This window comes from Sinocyclocheilus grahami, unplaced genomic scaffold (assembly GCF_001515645.1).
Source record: "Sinocyclocheilus grahami isolate Dianchi unplaced genomic scaffold, SAMN03320097.WGS_v1.1 scaffold624.1, whole genome shotgun sequence".
Classification (NCBI taxonomy): Eukaryota; Metazoa; Chordata; class Actinopteri; order Cypriniformes; family Cyprinidae; genus Sinocyclocheilus; species Sinocyclocheilus grahami.
This window is the reverse complement of record NW_015505803.1, coordinates 503,476-524,981: the sequence shown is the minus strand read 5'-3', so window position 1 is coordinate 524,981 and position 21,506 is coordinate 503,476. Positions and strand designations below refer to the sequence as shown.

Genomic DNA, 21,506 nt, shown 5'->3' with positions numbered 1-21,506 from the left:
TTTAAATGTATAGCAGAGTAATGAGGCAACAAAATATGATAGATAAGACGAAGAAGAAAGGCTATAAATAATCTTTCATTGCGCAAAAGTATTATAATACTAAAGGCTCCAAATAAAGAGTGGCACAAAGCGCTTATGCGCATCCTGTGGGCAGAATGATGCGCTTGAAGTAGTCTCGCGTAGCCAGACCTTCAAACTGACGGCTGAAGGTCTGGAATCCATGGCAGCTTTCATTGGCAAAGGCCCGCCCATGAGGCCGTTTGACCGACATGTCAAACAACCAATCACAGTTTGTTTCGTTCATCGTCACGTTTTGGGGCGTGGAAACGTCGTCACAATAACAGACCGGTGTGTAAAACTCTCGGATGTATTTTAAAGATTCTATGCCGCGAACTTTAAATATTTCACATACTTTTGAAAATCCAGCGTTTAGTTGATCCTGATAAGCGCTCGTCGTCACAGTGGTAAGCACGACGGCTTTCTTGTTTCGTGAGGGGGTTTGGCGTCACAGCATCGTTGGTTCCAGGTGGAACGTTATAGAATGCGACACACACGTCTCCCAGAAATCCTGTATAATTCAACCAATCTGATGACGACTTCGAAACTCCTGAAGTGTTTCCACTTTTTTTTGCCATGTGCATCAGACGTATGGCCAACGTTCCGTGGGAGTGACGTCTGAGGCTGAGACTAGTACACACGTAATGTAATGATTGTTCAATTAATACTGGAAGCCGGAGGGCGCCCTTGCGCAGAAACTCCACATATGCATAGTAGAAGTAACACTCCAGGAAATCCCTAATATGGACAAAGGTATCCAGTGATCGCTGTAGCTGAATAAAACGCAGATAGAGAAATTTTAACTGAGGAAACCTGAAGATATTGGGTATTTTTATAAGAATAAAGTATATTTATAATGTAATGCTAATCTACATAGCCTTCATCACTGTATATAATGCTATAAAATAGTATGATTTCTGCCTTATTCTGTGATATGAAACCACGTCTGACCACAAAAATAAGTTATTTCAAACACTCGACTATGTTATGTTAACTTAAGTTAATATGGAGAAAAAACACGTCAATAAATAATATCTTTGTTGGACAACAGGTTTGTAAACAGACTCATACACATGTAAAACTGTATCGCACACGTGCTACTGTAGTACATGTAGTACAGCCCTGACCAAAGCTGTTCCAGATTGTAGATGGAGCATGTCACTCCACACAGAAATATGTCAACAACTAGACTTTATCATTATTATCGCGGGAAGACTAAATTCTTATTGTGGGGAGAATTTTTACCGGTATATCGCAAACTGTAGGTCTGTAGGTCGATCATCACTCGTTTGTATGTTACACACAATCTGCTAAATATAGACAGCTTCATTATAAAGAAAAATAACAAACAAACAAATATATAATCATAATCTATGACAAAAATACTATTATAAACTAGGTTAATGGATAATTCAGTAGCAAAAGTTACTCTAGAAAAATCATGAGTGCACAATAATTTTATAAAATCCCAAATTTTAGTGAAAATAAAAATACATTATTTAGTGGGTAACAAATAAAAGTGAATAAGTGTAGGACTAAATCTGGTAGGCCTACAGATTGCTCTTTGTATTATTGTAAAATACATTAATGAAACACAAGTAATATATTTATATATAAATATATTCTATAGTAGTCAACATTTGAAGTGGATCAAAACCTTTCATCAAAGTTGTCCTAAAACCAAAACAATACCCGTTTTTGTCTTAGGACAACTTTGATTAACTTGTTTGATCTACTTCAAATGTTGTCTACTGTATAAATTAAAAGACATTTCTTTTAAATGTATAGCAGAGTAATGAGGCAGCAAAATATGATAGATAAGACGAAGAAGAAAGGCTATAAATAATCTTTCATTGCGCAAAAGTATTATAATACTAAAGGCTCCAAATAAAGAGTGGCACAAAGCGCTTATGCGCATCCTGTGGGCAGAATGATGCGCTTGAAGTAGTCTCGCGTAGCCAGACCTTCAAACTGACGGCTGAAGGTCTGGAATCCATGGCAGCTTTCATTGGCAAAGGCCCGCCCATGAGGCCGTTTGACCGACATGTCAAACAACCAATCACAGTTTGTTTCGTTCATCGTCACGTTTTGGGGCGTGGAAACGTCGTCACAATAACAGACCGGTGTGTAAAACTCTCGGATGTATTTTAAAGATTCTATGCCGCGAACATGTGCTAGTGTTACTAATTTATTTATCTACGCCAGTCTCATATATCATAGATGGGAGGTATCAGTTTTAACCCGTGGGGTAGAAAAATTGTTTCTGTTCATCTTCACTCAGCAGGATCTTCCAGTGTCGCTCCCATTAGGGATGTTCACACTGTCAGCAATTTGCAGTCATTCATTTTTAGTGAGAGTTAAAGGTAGCAAGTGACACACAAAATAAAATGTAAGGCATTCACTCATTCAAATTTGGCTGTCTGTGTTATAAAACATTACAAAGTATGTTGACTACTGTATGATTTTAGAAATTATTTGTTAACACATCTATGACAGATTCTCAACTCAATGCCAATTAGGGTTGCCAACCGTCCTGTATTAGCCGGGACGTCCCGTATTTTGGGCCTAATTGATTTGTCCCTTATGTGACCTCCCTTGTCCCGTTTTTTGACTGCTACGCTGATCTAACCACTGACTGATACAACAGCAGCAGCGCTGATCACTTGAGAATGATCACCGATACCTGTAATCATCCAATCACAGCCCCCCTCACGCAGTATACGTTAAGTAAATCAGAAATAGTGAACATAACTGTTCGAGGAAGGCTGCGCCGGCTCTGCCGGCTGGTCGCTCCCACCTCACAGCAAGCGCCGCTCGCACTAACACCAATTCCATCCATGTTTTCACTTCAGTAAATCAGTTTTGGTGAATACAAACAATGTGATTATTTTTCATGAGTCCAATGAAATGAGCACAAGAGACATGATCAGTAAGGGAAGTCGTCTTTCACTATTGTAATGTTGTTTAATAGAGAAAAACATTTTATATTTAAGTAACTAATAGCATAATTCTTAACCTTGGACCTTATTCTTGAAACACAAAATGACCAATAAAAGCAGCCCATATTAAATCTATAAGCTGTCTTTAATTGAAAAATACGCATTTTCATGTATATATGCATGTATGTGTGAGTGTGTGTGTGTGTGTACACTAGGGCTGGCTCGATACCACTTTTTCAGAACCGATACCGATCCGATACCAAAAATTCGGAGTATCTGCCGATACCGATATCGATCCGATACAGCGCAGTTTTTTTAAATGAGTGTAGAATTTCTATACCTCAAGGTGTAGGTCGATCATCACTCTTTTGTATGTTACACACAATCTACTAAATATAGACAGCTTCATTATAAAGAAAAATAACAAACAAACAAATATATAATCATAATCTATGACAAAAATACTATTATAAACTAGGTTAATGGATAATTCAGTAGCAAAAGTTACTCTAGAAAAATCATGAGTGCACAATAATTTTATAAAATCCCAAATTTTAGTGAAAATAAAAATACATTATTTAGTGGGTAACAAATAAAAGTGAATAAGTGTAGGACTAAATCTGGTAGGCCTACAGATTGCTCTTTGTATTATTGTAAAATACATTAATGAAACACAAGTAATATATTTATATATAAATATATTCTATAGTAGTCAACATTTGAAGTGGATCAAAACCTTTCATCAAAGTTGTCCTAAAACCAAAACAATACCCGTTTTTGTCTTAGGACAACTTTGATTAACTTGTTTGATCTACTTCAAATGTTGTCTACTGTATAAATTAAAAGACATTTCTTTTAAATGTATAGCAGAGTAATGAGGCAGCAAAATATGATAGATAAGACGAAGAAGAAAGGCTATAAATAATCTTTCATTGCGCAAAAGTATTATAATACTAAAGGCTCCAAATAAAGAGTGGCACAAAGCGCTTATGCGCATCCTGTGGGCAGAATGATGCGCTTGAAGTAGTCTCGCGTAGCCAGACCTTCAAACTGACGGCTGAAGGTCTGGAATCCATGGCAGCTTTCATTGGCAAAGGCCCGCCCATGAGGCCGTTTGACCGACATGTCAAACAACCAATCACAGTTTGTTTCGTTCATCGTCACGTTTTGGGGCGTGGAAACGTCGTCACAATAACAGACCGGTGTGTAAAACTCTCGGATGTATTTTAAAGATTCTATGCCGCGAACTTTAAATATTTCACATACTTTTGAAAATCCAGCGTTTAGTTGATCCTGATAATCACTCGTTGTCACAGTTGTAAACACAACGGCTTTCTTCTTTCGTGAGGGGGTTTGGCGTCATGGCATCTTTGTTTCCAGGCGGAACGTTAAAGAACGCAACACGCACGTCTACCGGAAATCCTGTATAATTCAACCAATCTGACGACGACTTCGAAACTCCTGAAGTGTTTCCACTTTTGTGTGCCACATGCATCAGACGTTTAGCTAATGGTCCGTGGGCGTGACGTCTGAGGCTGAGACTACGCTTGAAGCAACACGGAGTCACAGCGCGCAGCATAGAGAAGTTCAAAGCACAAAGTGAAGAGATATTGATGCATAGTGTATTAAATATGTGCGTTAGTTTATTAAGCCTTTTCTTTTAACCGTTTTAAATTTCAGTTACTGTGCTCGTGACAAACAATTCATAGTGCTCTCTACTCCAGTCTTGTGATCTATCCAGATATTGGTAGAAATGTACACAATTTAGAAACAGCACGAAACTCCAGCAAGATAAATTTATTTTATGCAAAACCATTTATCTTTATTTACAGATCAAGTATAACATTAGGAACATTTAATCATCTTGGAGAGAGTTTCATCGTCTTGACTGACATAGCCGAACGCGACACACAGTTTAAACGCTGAATTGAGGATGACACACAGCCGCCGCGAGAAGAGTTTACGTCAACTTGACTTAAATATTCGTCTGTACCTCACATTAAACTATGGAACAGCTTCAAAACACTTGAAATATAGCACACAAAAACTTTATTGTGCTTTATAATGTTTATGTGGATTTCCTGGGGCTTAATAATAACACAGAATAGTATACGCACTATATCGGATTTGGATCGGTCTCATCTGACCGATACCCCGATCCGAGAGAAAATGCCAGTATCGGAGCGATACTGATACTGAATATCGGATCGGCACACCCCTAGTATACACGGTCACTCAACCCCCCTAATTTAAATGTGAAATTAAAACCGCCAGTAGGTGGCACCAAGTCACTGGTAATAAGTGAGTCATTGCGATTGAACGAATCATTTAAACGTTTGATTCATTCGAACGAAATACCGTCATGTTGCTCAGAGACGCAAAACAGCGTTGTGGCTTTAGTGCAATAGTGCAGAAACAGGCAATATGGTGTCTAAAACATGGGTATCTTAATTAACTTCTAGTTTACTGAACTGTTGTAAAAAAAATCACACATCACATTTGTAATCATGGAAATTTTTGGAGAAAAAAAAATCGATTATATGAAGTTGTATAAATATATACATTTTATGCCCCCATATCTTGAATTTGTGATCATTATGAATGTATTTTAATAGACTGAATCATGCCGTGAAAGAGCGCACTGTTAATGAGCACACGCACTAGACTTCACATAATGCGCACCCTGTGTTTTTAATGTTTTTTTGCATTGTGAGAATATTCAGCAAAATAGCTCACTTGTCATGGTATGCTACTTAACTATATCATGTTATGAATAAACTAAACATTTAGAATTTTTACCTCAGTGTGTTTCTTCTGAGTTTGTATGTGTGCTGTTACGCTCATTTGTTCTGAAGTCTGACAGAGACAGACAGCACAAGTCTCAACAGCGCGACCTTGATACCAGAAATACACCATCCATTATCAATCGCTGTTTACATTGAATGTAGGCTAATAAAATTAGAAGAATCATTCTTGCGTTTAGATGCGTCGCCTTTTTTCTTTTTTTTTTTTTTGGTCACATGTTTTAATCAGGCTATTTGTCCAGTCGGGCAAGTAAAAAAACAAAATAAAACCAAAAAAAACATTTTCAACTAGCTAGAAGGCTGATCAGCTGTAGCTCGACCTATACTATTATTATTATTATTATTAAGAATATTAAGAAGGTAGTTCGACATGTATTCTGCTACTGCGATTCTCTCTGATGATGCAGTAACTTGCCGCGGGGGAGAAAATATCTTCGGTCGGTCCAATGATTGTAAACAGTCATTAGGTCCGTCAGACTTAAGATATTTTAGCGGTAATGTGACCAAAAATATTTTACCTATCGAATCTGAATTTAAGACATTTTAAGGCATTTTATTAGGAAAACGTTATTTAAGACTTTTTAAGGACCCGCGGCGCGGACACCCTGCATGATTATGGGAAGACAGGGAGAGAGATGTCTGGGCAAAAGGTTATACTGTATGCGTGGTGTGATGATCTTCATGTGTAAATGTCACAGTCTAAACTCATAACACTACAGCCAGCTAAGCCAACAGAGCTCAGTGGTCGTATGGAAATAATCGCCAGCCATGAATAAGAAAGTGTGTGCATAAGGATGTGAGAACTCAGCAGATCTCACAGTCATTCCCTTTTAAACAAATCCAAAAAACAGCAGCAAAGATAATGCCTTATGCCTTAAATTCATTTGATGACTGTAAAGCATCACTATATATTCTGCTCCCCCTGCCACACACACTCAGATCACTTAGCTCAGCAGGGGAGAAAAGGAGTATTCATTCAGAATCAGGCCACATGCCATGCAATTATTCCCACACACGGCACGTGCTCTTAAAGAGCGTCCTATGCAGATTTCAAATGATATTTTCCAGCCACATCCCACTCATTGCCACATGCTAAACACACATGCACACACACATGTTTGTTTTTATGGTTTATGGGGACTCTCCATAGGCGTAATGGTTTTTATACTGTACAGACCGTATATTCTATTGCCCTACACCAACCCTACCCCTAAACCTACCCCTCACAGGAAACTTTCTGCATTTTTAGATTTTCAAAAAAACTCATTCTGAATTATTTATGAGCCTTTTGAATTACGGGGACACTGAAAATGTCCTCATAAATCACCTTCTCGTTGTAATACCTATGTCATACCCATGTTATTATACAAATTTGTGTCCTCATAAACCACATAAACATGCACACACACACACACACACACACACACAAATATACAGATGTTAAGTGTATAGGATGTTAACAAAGTATTGTATGTTAAATGTTATATACTTTACATGCATATACAGAAATGGTAGAGGGTGATGAATGTACCGTGTCCTTTGATCAAAGAAGTCAAGGACAGAGGTACAGAAAGTACTTTTCTCTTTTCTATAGATACACACTATCCCAAGAAAAATATAAGGGGTACAAGATGAAGGTATTATTTGTGAGTAAATCTCACAAAACATGAGAAATTCACATAATAAATAAATTGTTTTAGTGGTGATTATTATGCATTGAGGACTTTTTATATTAGAATAAAATGACAGCAGTACAACAGATATTACTGTCATAGCATGTTATTTATATATATATATATATATATATATATATATATATTTATATATATTATAATAAAATAGGCCTAATTTTCTTTAAGCTATTCTATTGATTGCGAGGTGAAACAAGGAGATGGCAGGTTTCGTGAAAATCACCCGCGTATGTGTGTGTGCGTGTATGCCATTTACTTGGTCACCAAATAAAGCTTCTCAACAATGTCTAATCTGTGGCAGCATGTAATCCGCTTTATCTGTGCTGCTAAATGTAGGGAGCAGTGAGAGCATTTAACAAAACATCTTGGATGAGTTTAACACTATAAAATCTGCTACAATAGCAGGTACTTACAGAGTCAACAACAACAAGACTAAGAGGTAAAGGAGGACATGAAGAGAGAGAAAGAATTGGGCTGCAGATTCAGAGTGATGATTGGTGATCGACAGAGAAAGGAATAAATTAAAATAATCCCTCAAATATGAAAATAACGAGAGGAGATATTAAACGACAGAAAGATAGAATGATGTTGGACTAGGATTCAAAGGAATAGGTGTGTGTTGTGATGGGGGATGGTCATCTGAGGCTGTTCTCTAGAAATAAAAGCAGGAAAATTGATAGACACAATCTCTCTTTCACTGCTGCACTTTTCAATTAAATCAAGTCTATCAAAGCAGAAAGGGGCGGGACTCGGTGTGTCTGCAACAAAAGAGAGATTTCACTTTTATTTCAAGCTTGTGCCAAATGTTTTCACTGGTTATCTGACTGTATCTCCTGTATCTCTCTCTGAGCTGTTGTGTGAGGCAGCAGATGGTCGCTAATCATTAGTGTATTGTCAGGGCTCTGATGGGCCCGATAACCACTGTGCACTGCTTGGAATGGCAGGTGCACGACCCTGGCCCCCACCATCTGCTGGCCCAGCCCCTCACACACACTATTCTCAGGGGGGTGGCTTCTCTGGAAGCCCACTCGCAGACACACTCAGCTCTCTGAGATGAGTTCTTGGGATGTCCTAATAGTACATTTTTAATAAAACAATGTTTACTTTCTCCTCTAGCGCTATTATTATGAAGGAAGAAATGGAAAGAATACAATCTAAGGATATAAAGGGTAGTCAAAAGCTTCAATGCCCACAGTGCTCTCAATGATGATCTCTATAGCCCTCTATATCCAAGGCCAGGTCAGAGGTAACCAATTTGACATATTTTAATGTTCACTGACTCAGTGAGGACGCAGATATGAAAAAACTGAAATAAATGCGCCAGAGCGTGACAAAAACCAATCAGTCCTAACAAAATGAAGCGTCGTCATAACATCCGGCACACTATATAAAAATGTAGTTGTGTTTGTCAAAGTATGCGTCTGCTTCCCATTCACAAATGTATTATTCAAATCAGTGTGTAAATGTGACGGGAGGAGGGAATGAGTGGAATGTGGCATTACAGACGCTGGCGTAGTAAACAGAGGACAGTCTATCCGTGCTCTCATCTCTGCTCAATGGATCCCCTTACTGGCACAAGTTCCTATCAGGAAGACTATCAGTTCATTCTACACAAATAAGAGCTCTGTTCTGTCTCTGTGGCTCATCTTTTGTTTTGGTGGAATGTTGTCGGTGGCCAATCAGAGGGCAGGATGGCTGAGCTCTAGCGAGTGCGTGTCGATGTTTGTGTGAGTTTTCTTTGTGGTCTCCTCCCACTGTTCTAGAGTTTATGTGGCCTGTGGCTACGTATTTCTACTCCATCCACTCGTGGAGGTAAACAGAGAATTGTAGAAACGCTTGCTCCGCCAGCACAAACACTCTCACACACACCCTAGAGATCATAATTGAGCTTCTTATGTTGTCTATTAGCCTTTTTTTTGGTGTGTGCTTCTGCTTCTAATCTTTTGTGAAGTGTCATTCATCAGACAAGTCGCTCTGTCCTTCGAGTGCAATCTTTCACCTTGACCTTTTGTCAGTGCAAGGGTCTCAGTAAAATGTAGAGTACTCTTTTTAACACTTATATATATACTTAATGCAATCCCACTTATACAAAGTAACGCTCTACAAGAACAACACCTCCTATCTTGCAACTCATTTCAACGAGCGAGTCCACGTGAGTCTATATCTGTCTATCAGCCCACATGTTTATCTCTGAGCTACACAAACAACTTTGTTTTTCAAGTCGTGCCGAAAAACAAAAGGTGGGTCATTCCTTAAAAGAAACCTGGCAGGTCGGAAAAACAAGCCAACGTTAACCTCTCCGAACGACCTTTGCACACGTTCTGCATTCCAGCCCTGAAAACCTCTACCTGAAAACGGATAAACAACTGACTCACTTGTTTTTATCTGAGCTACTGTTCACTCAAGTATGACACAATTCCTAATTCTGATTCAGAGAATGAGTCAAAGTATGATGCAAATATTGGGAATGATTCCTCCTTTTGCTGGATTATTGAAATGCGGATATGAGCTCGCTCTCTTTCTCTTTTACATTTACATCCTCTTAACCTCACCGCATCCCACAGAGTCATCACGCTATTGTCAACAAAATTAACATTTCAACTAATAAGCAATCCAGTACAGAGGAATACACCCTTTAACAGAGCTGTTTTCATCCTAAACACTCTGCAGGCACGGATGAAGCGATCGGTCTCTATGAATAAAAACTGCGCCACAGCTTTTAAAGAGGCTTTTCCATCATTCTGACACTCAAGTTGCTCAATTAGCTCTCTCACATAAGAGGGAAATCTGTCATGTGCCACATTAATCTGGTGCAGGAGTAATATGCTGTTGTTATTTTAGCAAAAATAAACTGTCATGTCATATTTTGGCACATTAATACAGCTAAATAATCATTCTGATGAAACAATTCAGAGCATAATAATATGAAAGGAATGACTGTAAACATTAACTAATGAAGGTAGTGTGCTTGCACATCACCAGTTATCTCCAGTTATGAATTCCCAAAGCTTACCTTTTACTGTTGTTGCCGTCTCCTTGAACCCAAGGCTGGCATACGGACTGGCATGTATTCCATTGATGCCCTCTTTACAACAGCTGGCAGCTTTGAACCGGACAAGAGAATCACAGCTGGCAAGTCCTCCGTCCATCAAGTTTAAGGCAATGTAGTTAAGTCCATTCTGAAAGCCAGCCGACGTCTCCCTGCACATGGGACTGTTATACTCTTCATCCGATCCTTCACTGTTCCTCACAGAAACAGACACGTTCTCCACAGAGGCCGAACCGTGCCGCCTGGCATCGTGTGCGAATGAGGGAAAAACTGGTGTTACGGTGGTGGTTGAGGAGAATGTCTCTGAACTGTGCCGCCTGCGTCCCTGGGGGTCTGCACGAATTACCTTTGCCCCCCGGTCAGGGTCCACCAAGGCCAGAGTGGTGCCATGCAGCAGAAAAGCCTCAGTGGCAGGCACTCCCACAGCCTCTTCCACAGTCAGCCTCTGCATGCAGGAGGATGGGCTGATGGTCTGCCCACCTTCTGAGGGCTGCGAAACAGGCTGTGGAGGGGAAGCGGGCACGCCAAACGTCATCTCGGTGTAATCGTCTTTAGCTTTGTCGACCGGGCCCACCGGTGCCACCTGTGCAGTGAGGTGGTACCTCTCATCTTCCTCCTCTTCCTCGGGGTGGGCGGGGCAGGATGTGAGCTCTGGAAGGGGAGATGGAGCAGCGTTTCCAGATTTGGGTGACTGCGAACTCACATCAATGTTCATGTAATCAGAGATGGGGGACATCCTGTGATCAGCGCAGGATCCGAGGGATGAGGCTGGGCTCTCGGAGGAAACAGTGGAGGGTGGAGTGCAACTTTCAGCAACACGTCCAAAGTCTATGATTATGTACTCGCCAGGGCTTTTTGGCTCTGAGGGGAGGGGATGCTCATTCATGCTAGGTAATGTCCGAAACGTGTCCAGGGAGAGGCGGGTTGGCCGGCTGCTCCTGTGCCAGAGGATGAGGCTGTCTGTGCGGCTTTGTCTTAGAGGAGATGGGGATGCTTTGTTTACGGACTCCTCTATTATCCTGTGACTTTGATGATTCATGACAACATACTGATCATTGTCCGCATTCTTTAGCATCTGCTGGGGCTTATGACAGCGGGGCAAAGAGTTAAACAAGTGAAGCTGTCGGAGACAGGGAGACTGCTCCATACCCACAGGGCTCAGGTAGTAGTCTGGTGGCGTGACCGAATCTGCAGGCGACATGTTGAGGTACTCACCGTTCGTCAGTTTCCCATCCGAGCTGTCTATGGAGAACTTAGAGCTGCACAGCATCCTCATGTAGCCACTGTCATCCAGAGAACAGCTGCTGGGGGAATTGGTTCTGTAACCATTAGCTGTAGTGAGGGGGTGCGTCCTGGGGTTGATTATCTGCTTCGGAGCAGAAACGCACATTGGGCTCATAGGCATGTAGTTGTCAGACTTCCCCCCTTGTGGAGCCACACCTGGCGTCATTGGCATGTAGCCATCGTCGCCCAGATTACTGCTGGAACTTTTCAGTAATGATCCGATTTCGATGTCCCCGTAATCCTCGGGGTATGTGATTTTTGGGGATGCGGTGTGGGAGCTGCGCCCTGAGTGGCCTCCAGTTGTGTAAGTGGCTCTCATGAGCGTGTACTCATCCAGTGAAGCTGAGGACACTTGTGATGGCACCCTCTTCTGGTAAGGCATGGTGAGGGAGTGTGTCCTCTTCCTGTAGGCATTCTCCAGATCTACTCTGCTTTCCTCAACTGCTGCCCGGACGCTTCTCCGTCCACAGCTATTGGGCCTCTCCATGATCATGTATCCGTACAGGTCGCTGGGGGGGGTGTCAGCGAGCGACTCAGGTGTGTTGCTTCGGTTTGCTGCTAAAAGGTGCCATATATCACCCGGGCTGGAGCCGCACTCATCGCAGGAGATGAAGCCGGCGTCGCTGGGGGAGCCCGAGATGGAAGCGGTGCAGCTGGAGGGGCGAGGGCCGCCTTCTATGTTACTGCCGCAGGACATGCTGACAGGGCTGGCAGCCGAGGGAGGGGAGTGAGACACAGGCATGCACATGGATTTGCTATGCTGCAGGGATGATGCCTCAAATGTTCTGCATGGGCGAGCTGCCACTGTGTTGGAGCGGCTCAGGTGCGTCCTGTTCACACCTTGGCTGATGGGGCTGCCGTCGCCCTCGCTTGCCGTGCGAATCCTACAAGACGTCAGTTTCGTCACGGGAGACGTCGTTGCCATGCTGTCGGTGCGCGAGCGCCGCTTCAGCCCGGTCTGACTCGGCGGGAGGTTGTTAAAGTGCCGCCTGGTGGGCACAGAGATAGGGTTGCTACCTGAGGACTGGCTTTTGCTGCGCGGGCGGAACTCTGACATCTCTTTCATGGCTTTCATCGCCCCCAAAATAGTCTCGTGAATGTTTTGCGCCACCACCGAGTCGTCCGCCTGCATCCACAACTCGCCGGGTCCGATAGACGCGGACCGGCCCACCTCGATGAAGAAGAAGCTGTCCGAGTGTCCGCATCGGCGGATGTTCATCAGCTGTAAAATCACCGACGCCGCCTCCGTGTTGAGTTTCACGAAGCTGATCGTTCGCCTGGATAAACACAGCCTGTGAACGCCCGTTAAGTTCCTGCTCTGTCCGAGTCCCTTAGATTTCAGATTGACCTGCCAAACCTCCGTGTAAGTGGCGGAGACGGGCGTTATCACGCCGTAGCTCGCCTCATCAAAGCCGACGAGGGATGACGCCGAATTATTCGCGGAGCCGTCGCTCACTTTCCCCTCGTTCATTAAATCCGTTAAGACCGAGTACCAGTCCTCCTGTTCCTGCTCGTTTTCGGCGGCCACGGCAAAATACTCGTCCTTGGTGTAAAGGGCGATCAGGTGTTTGTGTTTGGCATCGGCTCTCTTGTTGATGTTCAGGCACGAGCTCAAAGGTATAACCCGTTTAGCAGCCGACTTGTTTTTCCATTTCTTCTCGCTCTCGTAATACTCCAGCCGGGCGCGACAGCCCTCGCTCGGCTCCCTCAGCACGAAAAAGCGCTTGTGTCCGTGCTTCTGCTTCCTCAGATAGCCGCATTTCTTAACGTGGTTGCTGTTCTTCACGGTCATATTTGAAATCAGCTGTCCTCCCGTCGGCGGCGGACTCGCCATTCTCATATATGCTGTGAAGAAAAACTCTCACTTTTGCTTGACTTGTGCTGTCAGTCAGTTATAATCCTGTCAGACTCTCTTGTGGACCCGGCTCGGAGTGCGCGTTCGCTGCGTGGAGCGGTTTAACAGTAAATAACACATATCGCTAAGTGACTGGAGTGAAGAGGAAAAACAACATGTGACGTCCTACACATCCAAGCTTTGGTTACAAAAAAAAAAAATAGAAAGAAAAAAATACGCACACACAGAAATGAGGCGGTGCAACCTTCGGGGGAAGGCGTACCTGTGAATCCGCCCATTTTAACAGCTCATTGGGCTCATTGGTGGAAATGTCTGATTGACAGTAGAGCGAACTAATCACTTTCTACTCCTATTCGCTGCTCCGCCCCCGCTGGAGCGCCTCAAGCTACGGGAATTGTCAGAGGATCGCAACCCACTGTGCGCGCTGCTCGGATAGCCGCTCGGTTTTACATTTTACTCAAATACGGAATAAAACGACTGTGAATAGTCTATATGGTTTAAATATGCTTGGGTCGTTTTAGGGAACAGCTGGGGTGGTTAAAACAACCAGTAAGTACTGACAGGGGCGCAACTTTTTCTGCATTTTGTAATTTGTTCTTTAATTACATCGTGTTGTGTTCATTTCGCTTATGGTTTTGTAAAGTCACAATGTTCTTATGTGTGTTTTTCGGATGAAGATTATGCCTAAAACTTAAATAGCAAATGTCCTGCTTATTTTTGTTTGTATTATTATTTTACTTTATTTTTTTACATTTAAAGCCATTTGCTAATGTAATATAAACTACTCCCTTTTTATTTTAACTATAGGCTAATACTGTGAGCATTCTTTTGTAAAATGTATTATTGAAAGATCAACCCAGATCATGATGTGCTCTGACGCATCATAAAATTCATACGCAAATCGCGTGACTTAATATGTATTTCTATATATTACTTCATTCTTTTGACCTCGTTATATTGACGCATTAGGTTCGAGGCGAATCATTTAACTGCGAGACTATTTAAAAAAATAATAAAAGCTTGCGGAGCATCCTCGTTATGTAACGCAACCGGTGCTCTGTATTTACAGAGTCTGAGTGCGTCTTGTGTTACGCGACTGCCTCTATCGTTTCCGAATATTTATATATTGTGTCTGTCTGTCTCTGTGTGTGTGTGTGTGTGTGTGTGTGTGTGTGTGCGTGCGCGCGCGTTTGTCTTGTTTTTGCCTTCCAAGACTATTTCCGGTCATTGCCTTTTCCTCACACCCCTCCTTCACAGTGTAATGTACAAAACCCCTCCTACACTGCAAGCGAGCGACTCGACGAAAGACGCTCCCGATATGATGAATGAACTGCAAACACTGCATGCGCACGATAAAGTTATAGTGCAAGCGTTGTAGTTTGACGCGTCGGCGTCGCTCAGGGTATCGGAGCATATCTCATGGTGTAGCCTGTTTATATAACATAAATGAAACATTTAAACCCAGAATAGAAGAATGTCAGTGAAACTGTCAGTATGTGCATGTGGAAACAGCAGAGCATCAGTTCTGCTCTAGTTTTTGGTGGGTATCAGTGATGAAGCTGCGATGCAGGTCTGCTGAGGATTGAGTACGTCAGTGGCTATGTGCCTAAAAAGAGAGATGCTTACTCCTCTCAGATGGACTGAACTGTGCTGTCTGGCTGTGCGTTGCCCAGTAAGAGCACACACCTCCCGGGAAAAGATATCTCATCTGACAAAGGGAAAAAAAACAAACAGTAAATTAGATCATTCATTTTTAAGGCATTTCTCCATCATGTCTGTTTTGAGTGAAATGTATTTATATGGGCTAGTGCATTGTGCTCTTAACTCTCACACTGAAAAGACTAAATGTGTGGAGTTCTTAATATGTATATAATCTATATTAAATAGCCTAGTTGTATTTATATAAGCCTATTATGTGTGTAATATATAAAACTAGCTTGCACTGTCTTCTGCAGATCATTAAAGTAAACCTTAATATGGGCAGTGTGTTTGTCTCGTCTAATTAATTCTTGATTGTCATCTTATAAATGGTCTCATGTGTTTGGCCCTGAAGAAGGTCCCAGAGGAATTGAAGACCTTTCCTTCCTCGTGTGCAGAGTTTTTGCTGTCTCAGCTTTCTAGATCGCCTTCTTATTCGGTGGCAAGGTCAATTATACATATCTGTGAATCTGGCAACAATCCACTGATTTTACCGGAATGACTGTAGAAATGAAATCAAAATACCTTACTTACTGCTTCTGTCCTCTGCCTGTGAATAACTCGATTCAACAGCTCAGTTGTGGGCTACGCGTCACTGGGCCAGTAACGTCATTAATGTCACTGATTTTCACACTGTTGTCACCCTCAATAATAAGCAAATGATAAGCTTGGGTGATGCAGGTATGTCACGTGAGACCTGCTAGAATTAATTGAGTATACTATTATAATTATAACCCTACCCCCATTTGTGCAATGCAAAGCAGCTGTGTTCATAGCACTGTTAATAAACAAAGCTAGCAGCTCAATACAGTCATATTTCGGGTTATATTTATCTCCAGCTATCTGAATTAAAGGTTTTTGTCGTTGTGTAAAGATACAGTCATTTATTACATTTAAGGTTAACATATTTCAAATGAACTAAATAAGACAATACAGGTAAATATGCACTTAAGCATTAATTAAGTGGGTCAACAATCTCTTTTAAAATCAATTATTATACAGTTAAACTAAAATCCATTTAATTGTTAATACCATGCTATTAAGTGGCCAAAAACATTTAGTTCACATTTTCTTTTAAAGTATATTATTTTCCTAATGAGTACTCTTTTTTTAAAAGGATGCTTAAGTGTACTGTAGTAATTTTTCACAAGGATAGACTGGTAAAATAGTTCAAGTCTGGCCCAAACAGCCTCTGATTAATAAAAATGTTTGTTTTAGTTTCTAAGATCCAATGTTCCTTATTCAGTGTTTGCAGTAACTTGAGAAGAACCCCTGATGGGCTTAGTGTTGAAAAAATTTGAAGCCTAACTTGGCAGGCTGGCCATTGTGAACAATAGCGGCACTTGTCACATTAATTTGTCTGTTATTAAGTGGGAAACGTGCCTACACAATTCTGCAATAATAAGGCATTGGACAAATGTAGAAGAGGAGGAAACATAAAAAATGTGAAACATACAGTAAATGGGATCAAATTCAGTCTCGATGTTTTTAAACGACAACATGAAGTATGGAGCAAAAACACTTCTCCTGGCAATACCCTGAGTGACACGATGACCTGTGGCGGAGGAGCACACATAATGCTTTTCCTCCCTCCCTTTCTCCAGCCCTGTCTGTTTGTGTGGGAAGATGAGAGAATATGTGTGTGTTTATGTGTGTGTATCCATAAAGTCTTCTGGAGTAAAATGCAAATCAAGGCTTCATAAAATTGCAATAAGATGTATGATTCTTCTGCATTATGCATGTTCACAAACATGCAAAGCAGGTTACATTTAAAGATACACAAGCACGTGCAAACACACGCACACACATTCGACATAAGGCCCATCTCAGGTCCATCTGCTCTTACTGATCCTTTCAGGTTCATTTTTAAAGCATGCATATGTATCAGCTTGAAATTTACACACTGTGATCCATTAATTTACTACTTAATTAAATGCCCATCAAACTCTTATTTACGAGGGTGTAAAGTTGATCGTTCTGGACTGCTGCCATGAGACTCTCATTTCTATTTACAATTAAACTACAGGTGTGACATGACCGAGACACTAAAATTGTAAGTGAAACATATGACGATGTTGAGTTCTGGGAACATGCATATATTTTCTGGATGGGGCTCAAGCTATCAGATGGAAAAAAATTTTTTTTATTAATATTTCCATAATTTTACAGGATGCACTTTTTATAGTGATGTTGATGTATCATTGTAATAATTTTACCTTTACACTTCATTCCCTCTCTGACTGCTTACAGTAAAATATGAGCCGTGTGTGTGTGTGTACTGGAGTCAGGCCCGGTCTGGCCATCGGGAGCTCCGGGAGAATTCCCGGTGGCATGGCGGCTGATTTGGCCCGCTGCCCCGTTTTTACATTTTTTTAATTATTATTATTATTAATATTTTATATTTATGCCTTCCCAATGTACCAAAGTGATTCCAAATTTGTCATTCGATAATAAATCGATAATAAATCATAAATTGGTTAGTCTTGACTGTTAGCGCTGGAATCAGCTCAAGTGTGTTCCGCGCTTCGGTCAAACGGTTCCAAACAGAACCGATGCGTGGGACTCGATGAAAAAGAGAAAGTGGCCAGAAGCAGCAGTAAAATGTAGCAACATCACTGACCTGTTCAGGGCTTCAAGCGCAGTGCAGTTTCATCTGTAAATACACTAGATAGTTTTGTCTTTATTAACGTAGTTGAGTATTAAACTGCTAGTATCTGTTAGGCTATCAGTAGCATCCCATTATTATCATCATTCAGAATGCTGTGCTAAAGGACATCAATATCGATTGAAAAGTTACATAAAAAAAATTAGCAGAGACAGATATTCACATGGATTTATCTAGAGCAGACAGCAACACAAAAATAATATGAGTAACAGCCTAATAATTCAATAATTCAGTGTGTGCAGTATTAGAATTTTTCAACAAAAATATTGTACTAATTTTGACATTTAGGCAATTTAGAAATTGTGTTTTAGTACACTACCAGTCAAAAGATTTTGATAAGTAAGATTGTTAATGTTTTTAAAAAAGTCTCTTCTGCTCACCAAGCCTTCATTTATTTTATCCAAAATACAGCAAAAACAGTAATATTGTGAAATATATGTATTAAAATGTAATTTATTCCTGTGATTTCAAAGTTGAATTTTCAGCATCATTCTTCAGTGTCACATGATCCTTCAGATATCATTCTAATGTTCTGATTTGCTGCTCAAAAAAACATTTATTATTATTATTATTATTATGTTGAAAACAGATTATATATATTTTTCAGGTTTCTTTGATGAATAGAAAGTTCAGAAGAAAAGCATTTATCTGAAATAGAAATATTTTATAACATTCTAAATGTCTTTATAATAACTTTTGATCAATTTAAGGCATCCTTGCTGAATAAAAGTAATAATTTCTATAATCCCCCCCCCCCCCCCCCCCAAAAAAAAACCAGTTTATACTGATTCCATGGTATAGTCCTTGGGTAATGTTACAAACGCTTTTTCATTTCAGATAAATGCTGATCTTTGGATCTTTCTATTCATCAAAGAATCCTGATGTACTCAACTGTTTTAAATATTGATAATAATAATAATAATAACAACAACAACAAATATGTGAGATATTGTGGAAAATGAAGGGAAGGGAAGTGAAGGTACAGTGCAAGAGTGAACCTTTAATTAGTTTTCACGGCCCCAGACTAAGGATTTAGACCTTTTTTTAATGTGATGGCCATACAAATTATAGGGTTGTCTGGTTTCAGAAATTGTTGTGGATGTATAGGCTATATACAGGAAATAAGGGGCCAAAATTGCACCTTTTGGGGTACAACAGCTTGTCACTGGAACCCTTTTTACCCCTAGGCCTACAAATTAGTACCTTAAGGGTACGAATTACTACTCTTAAGGTACTAATATGTACGATGTACTGCTACGGTGTCAAGCTGTTGTACCCCAAAAGGGGAATAAGCTCTCGTGCCTCCGTTGGTAAAAAAAATTAGCCAATCAGCATCGAGTGTTCACTTTCAGCGCTGAGGAGTGTTGAGAAAAGAAACCTCGTTGGGGACGCTAGCCTCCCTTCTGATATCAACCAATCATCAAAGAGTGATATTAGCTTGAACGTCTGCCGCTGATAATGGACCAAGTACTTATGATGAGTAGCGATATTGAATATTTGATCGCCAACAGATTTACCAAGCTGTCATTCAAACAGTATATATACAAATTTAGGGAAAACAGCCTAAGCTGGATATAAGCTACATCATTCGGCTTAATTAAATGGCGCAACAGTCAGCTCTCTTTTTACACAGACTTTTAAGAAGGGATGGATGTTTGCTTCAAGTGATAGGCCAGGTAAGTGAAATTATATTATCTTGCTGCATGTGTGTCCTTTTCTTTACGTTTTCAGACTAAAAGCAACCAAAAAGCCATTTTAAAGTGGTTAAGCAAATAATAATAATAATAACCGGCAGGGATCCCAGACCAATACAATTAGAGTGCCTCCTCTATTTTAAAACCCACGAGCCGCCACTGTAATTCAATGCTGGATTCAACACAGGGTTAATTCCCCCATGCTGATATTAGACAGTTTTAGCATCATACGTTTTCTTCTTTTATTGTGTTTCTTGGTGGAAAGTCATGAGAGCCGCAAAAGATTTATTCACTGAAAAACATTTGATGGTGGGACTTTTAACTCAGAAATTGCTAGTAAATTGTACAAAAATTGCAAAGATCACATTGTACTAAAAGTGCAATTTTAAAATATAAAGCCTGAAATAGCATTTCCTTGTAAAACATACTCCAATATTTTTTTTTTTTTTTACAGTATACGCTGTACATACAACCAATCAAACAATTATGATATCTCATAACGTCTCGCATAGCAGTGCTCATTCAGAAGCTCTTCTCTAACCTCAGACCACAGATATTGATAAAAGACAAACATGAATAGATTCATCTTTTTGATGGATTGCTGCTGGATTGTCCCATGTCAGTACCACATAGCTCTAATACTAAGAATGTCCATGATTTGACTATTGGACAAGCCCACAAACCTTTACATTCAGTCAGTTAACAATTCACTTAAAATTTTATTTTGTTTGACTATTTTGCTCCAGTGTGAATGTGTTGTACATATTCCGTCAGTCTTAAAAAAGAGAGAGAGAAGAAGAACAAGGCTACAACCATTTGACAGTTTCACCTCCTCCCTCACACTCTTTTACATTTTTCCTCTGTATCATGACATTTACATTTGGTAAACACTTTTATCCAAATATAAATACTTACTGTACATTGTATTCAACATATGGGTATCAAACCTATAACCTTCCTTCACACTATGGGCCATGAGCTACTGTACAGGAATGCACAACGATCCTAAGCCTTTTCAAAATCCCCATAAATAAATGTCCAGTTAATTGTTAATAATGTGACAATTGGTAATCTACAATGATCTTGAATGAATTAATAAATATAAAATAATTGATCAATCCATAAGGTACTTTGTCCAAAATTGACATTTTACAGATTTTCATTTATGCAATTGGGAGACACTTTTATCCAAAGCAACTTACAATGCATTGAGGGTATACGATATATCAGTTCATGCATTCCCCAGGAATCAAACCCATGACCTTGGCATTGATAGTGCCATGCTTTGCTATTAGAGCTACAGGAAATATCCCAATTACTCCACATACACCCATTCTCACAAACATGTACACCAAAATAAGCTTTTAAATTATTTAGTTTCCTTTCCAGTTTTTTTCTTCTTCGTCTTCTTCTTCTTCTTCTCATCAGGCCATATCCTGCTACGCATTATGGCGAAAACAACAAAGAGCTCAATTCATGATCATGTAATATGAATTTGATTCAATTACACAGCTGTTAAAGCATTCAGTATCTGTCCTCTCTCATCAGACATTCTCTCAGTGGCATCAATATTCATGCCCCATTACAGAGATACGCAATTCTAGAGATGTATAGGTTTAATAACCATGATGAACTCTGTTAGAGGTCATTTGTGTTGTTTGGGGGGAAATACGGAACAGAAACATAACAGAATAACAGCTTTGAGTTTGATTTTGCCATTTGATGTTGATGCACAGTGTGTTAAAAATGTTTTGTTCTTATGTCTTCAAT

At 40.4% G+C, this 21,506-nt stretch overlaps 1 protein-coding gene across 1 annotated transcript in view; it reads right to left on the bottom strand.

Annotated features, from left to right (window-relative positions):
* The window catches only part of LOC107557930 (insulin receptor substrate 2-like), a 22,914-nt gene extending 8,513 nt beyond the window's left edge, over nt 1-14,401 (bottom strand). The window contains exon 1 of the mRNA XM_016241516.1: nt 10,505-14,401. Within this exon, the coding sequence (XP_016097002.1) occupies nt 10,505-13,664 (3,160 nt within the window). The 5' untranslated portion in view covers nt 13,665-14,401. The remainder of the gene's footprint in view (nt 1-10,504) is intronic.
* Nucleotides 14,402-21,506: the final 7,105 nt, after the last annotated feature.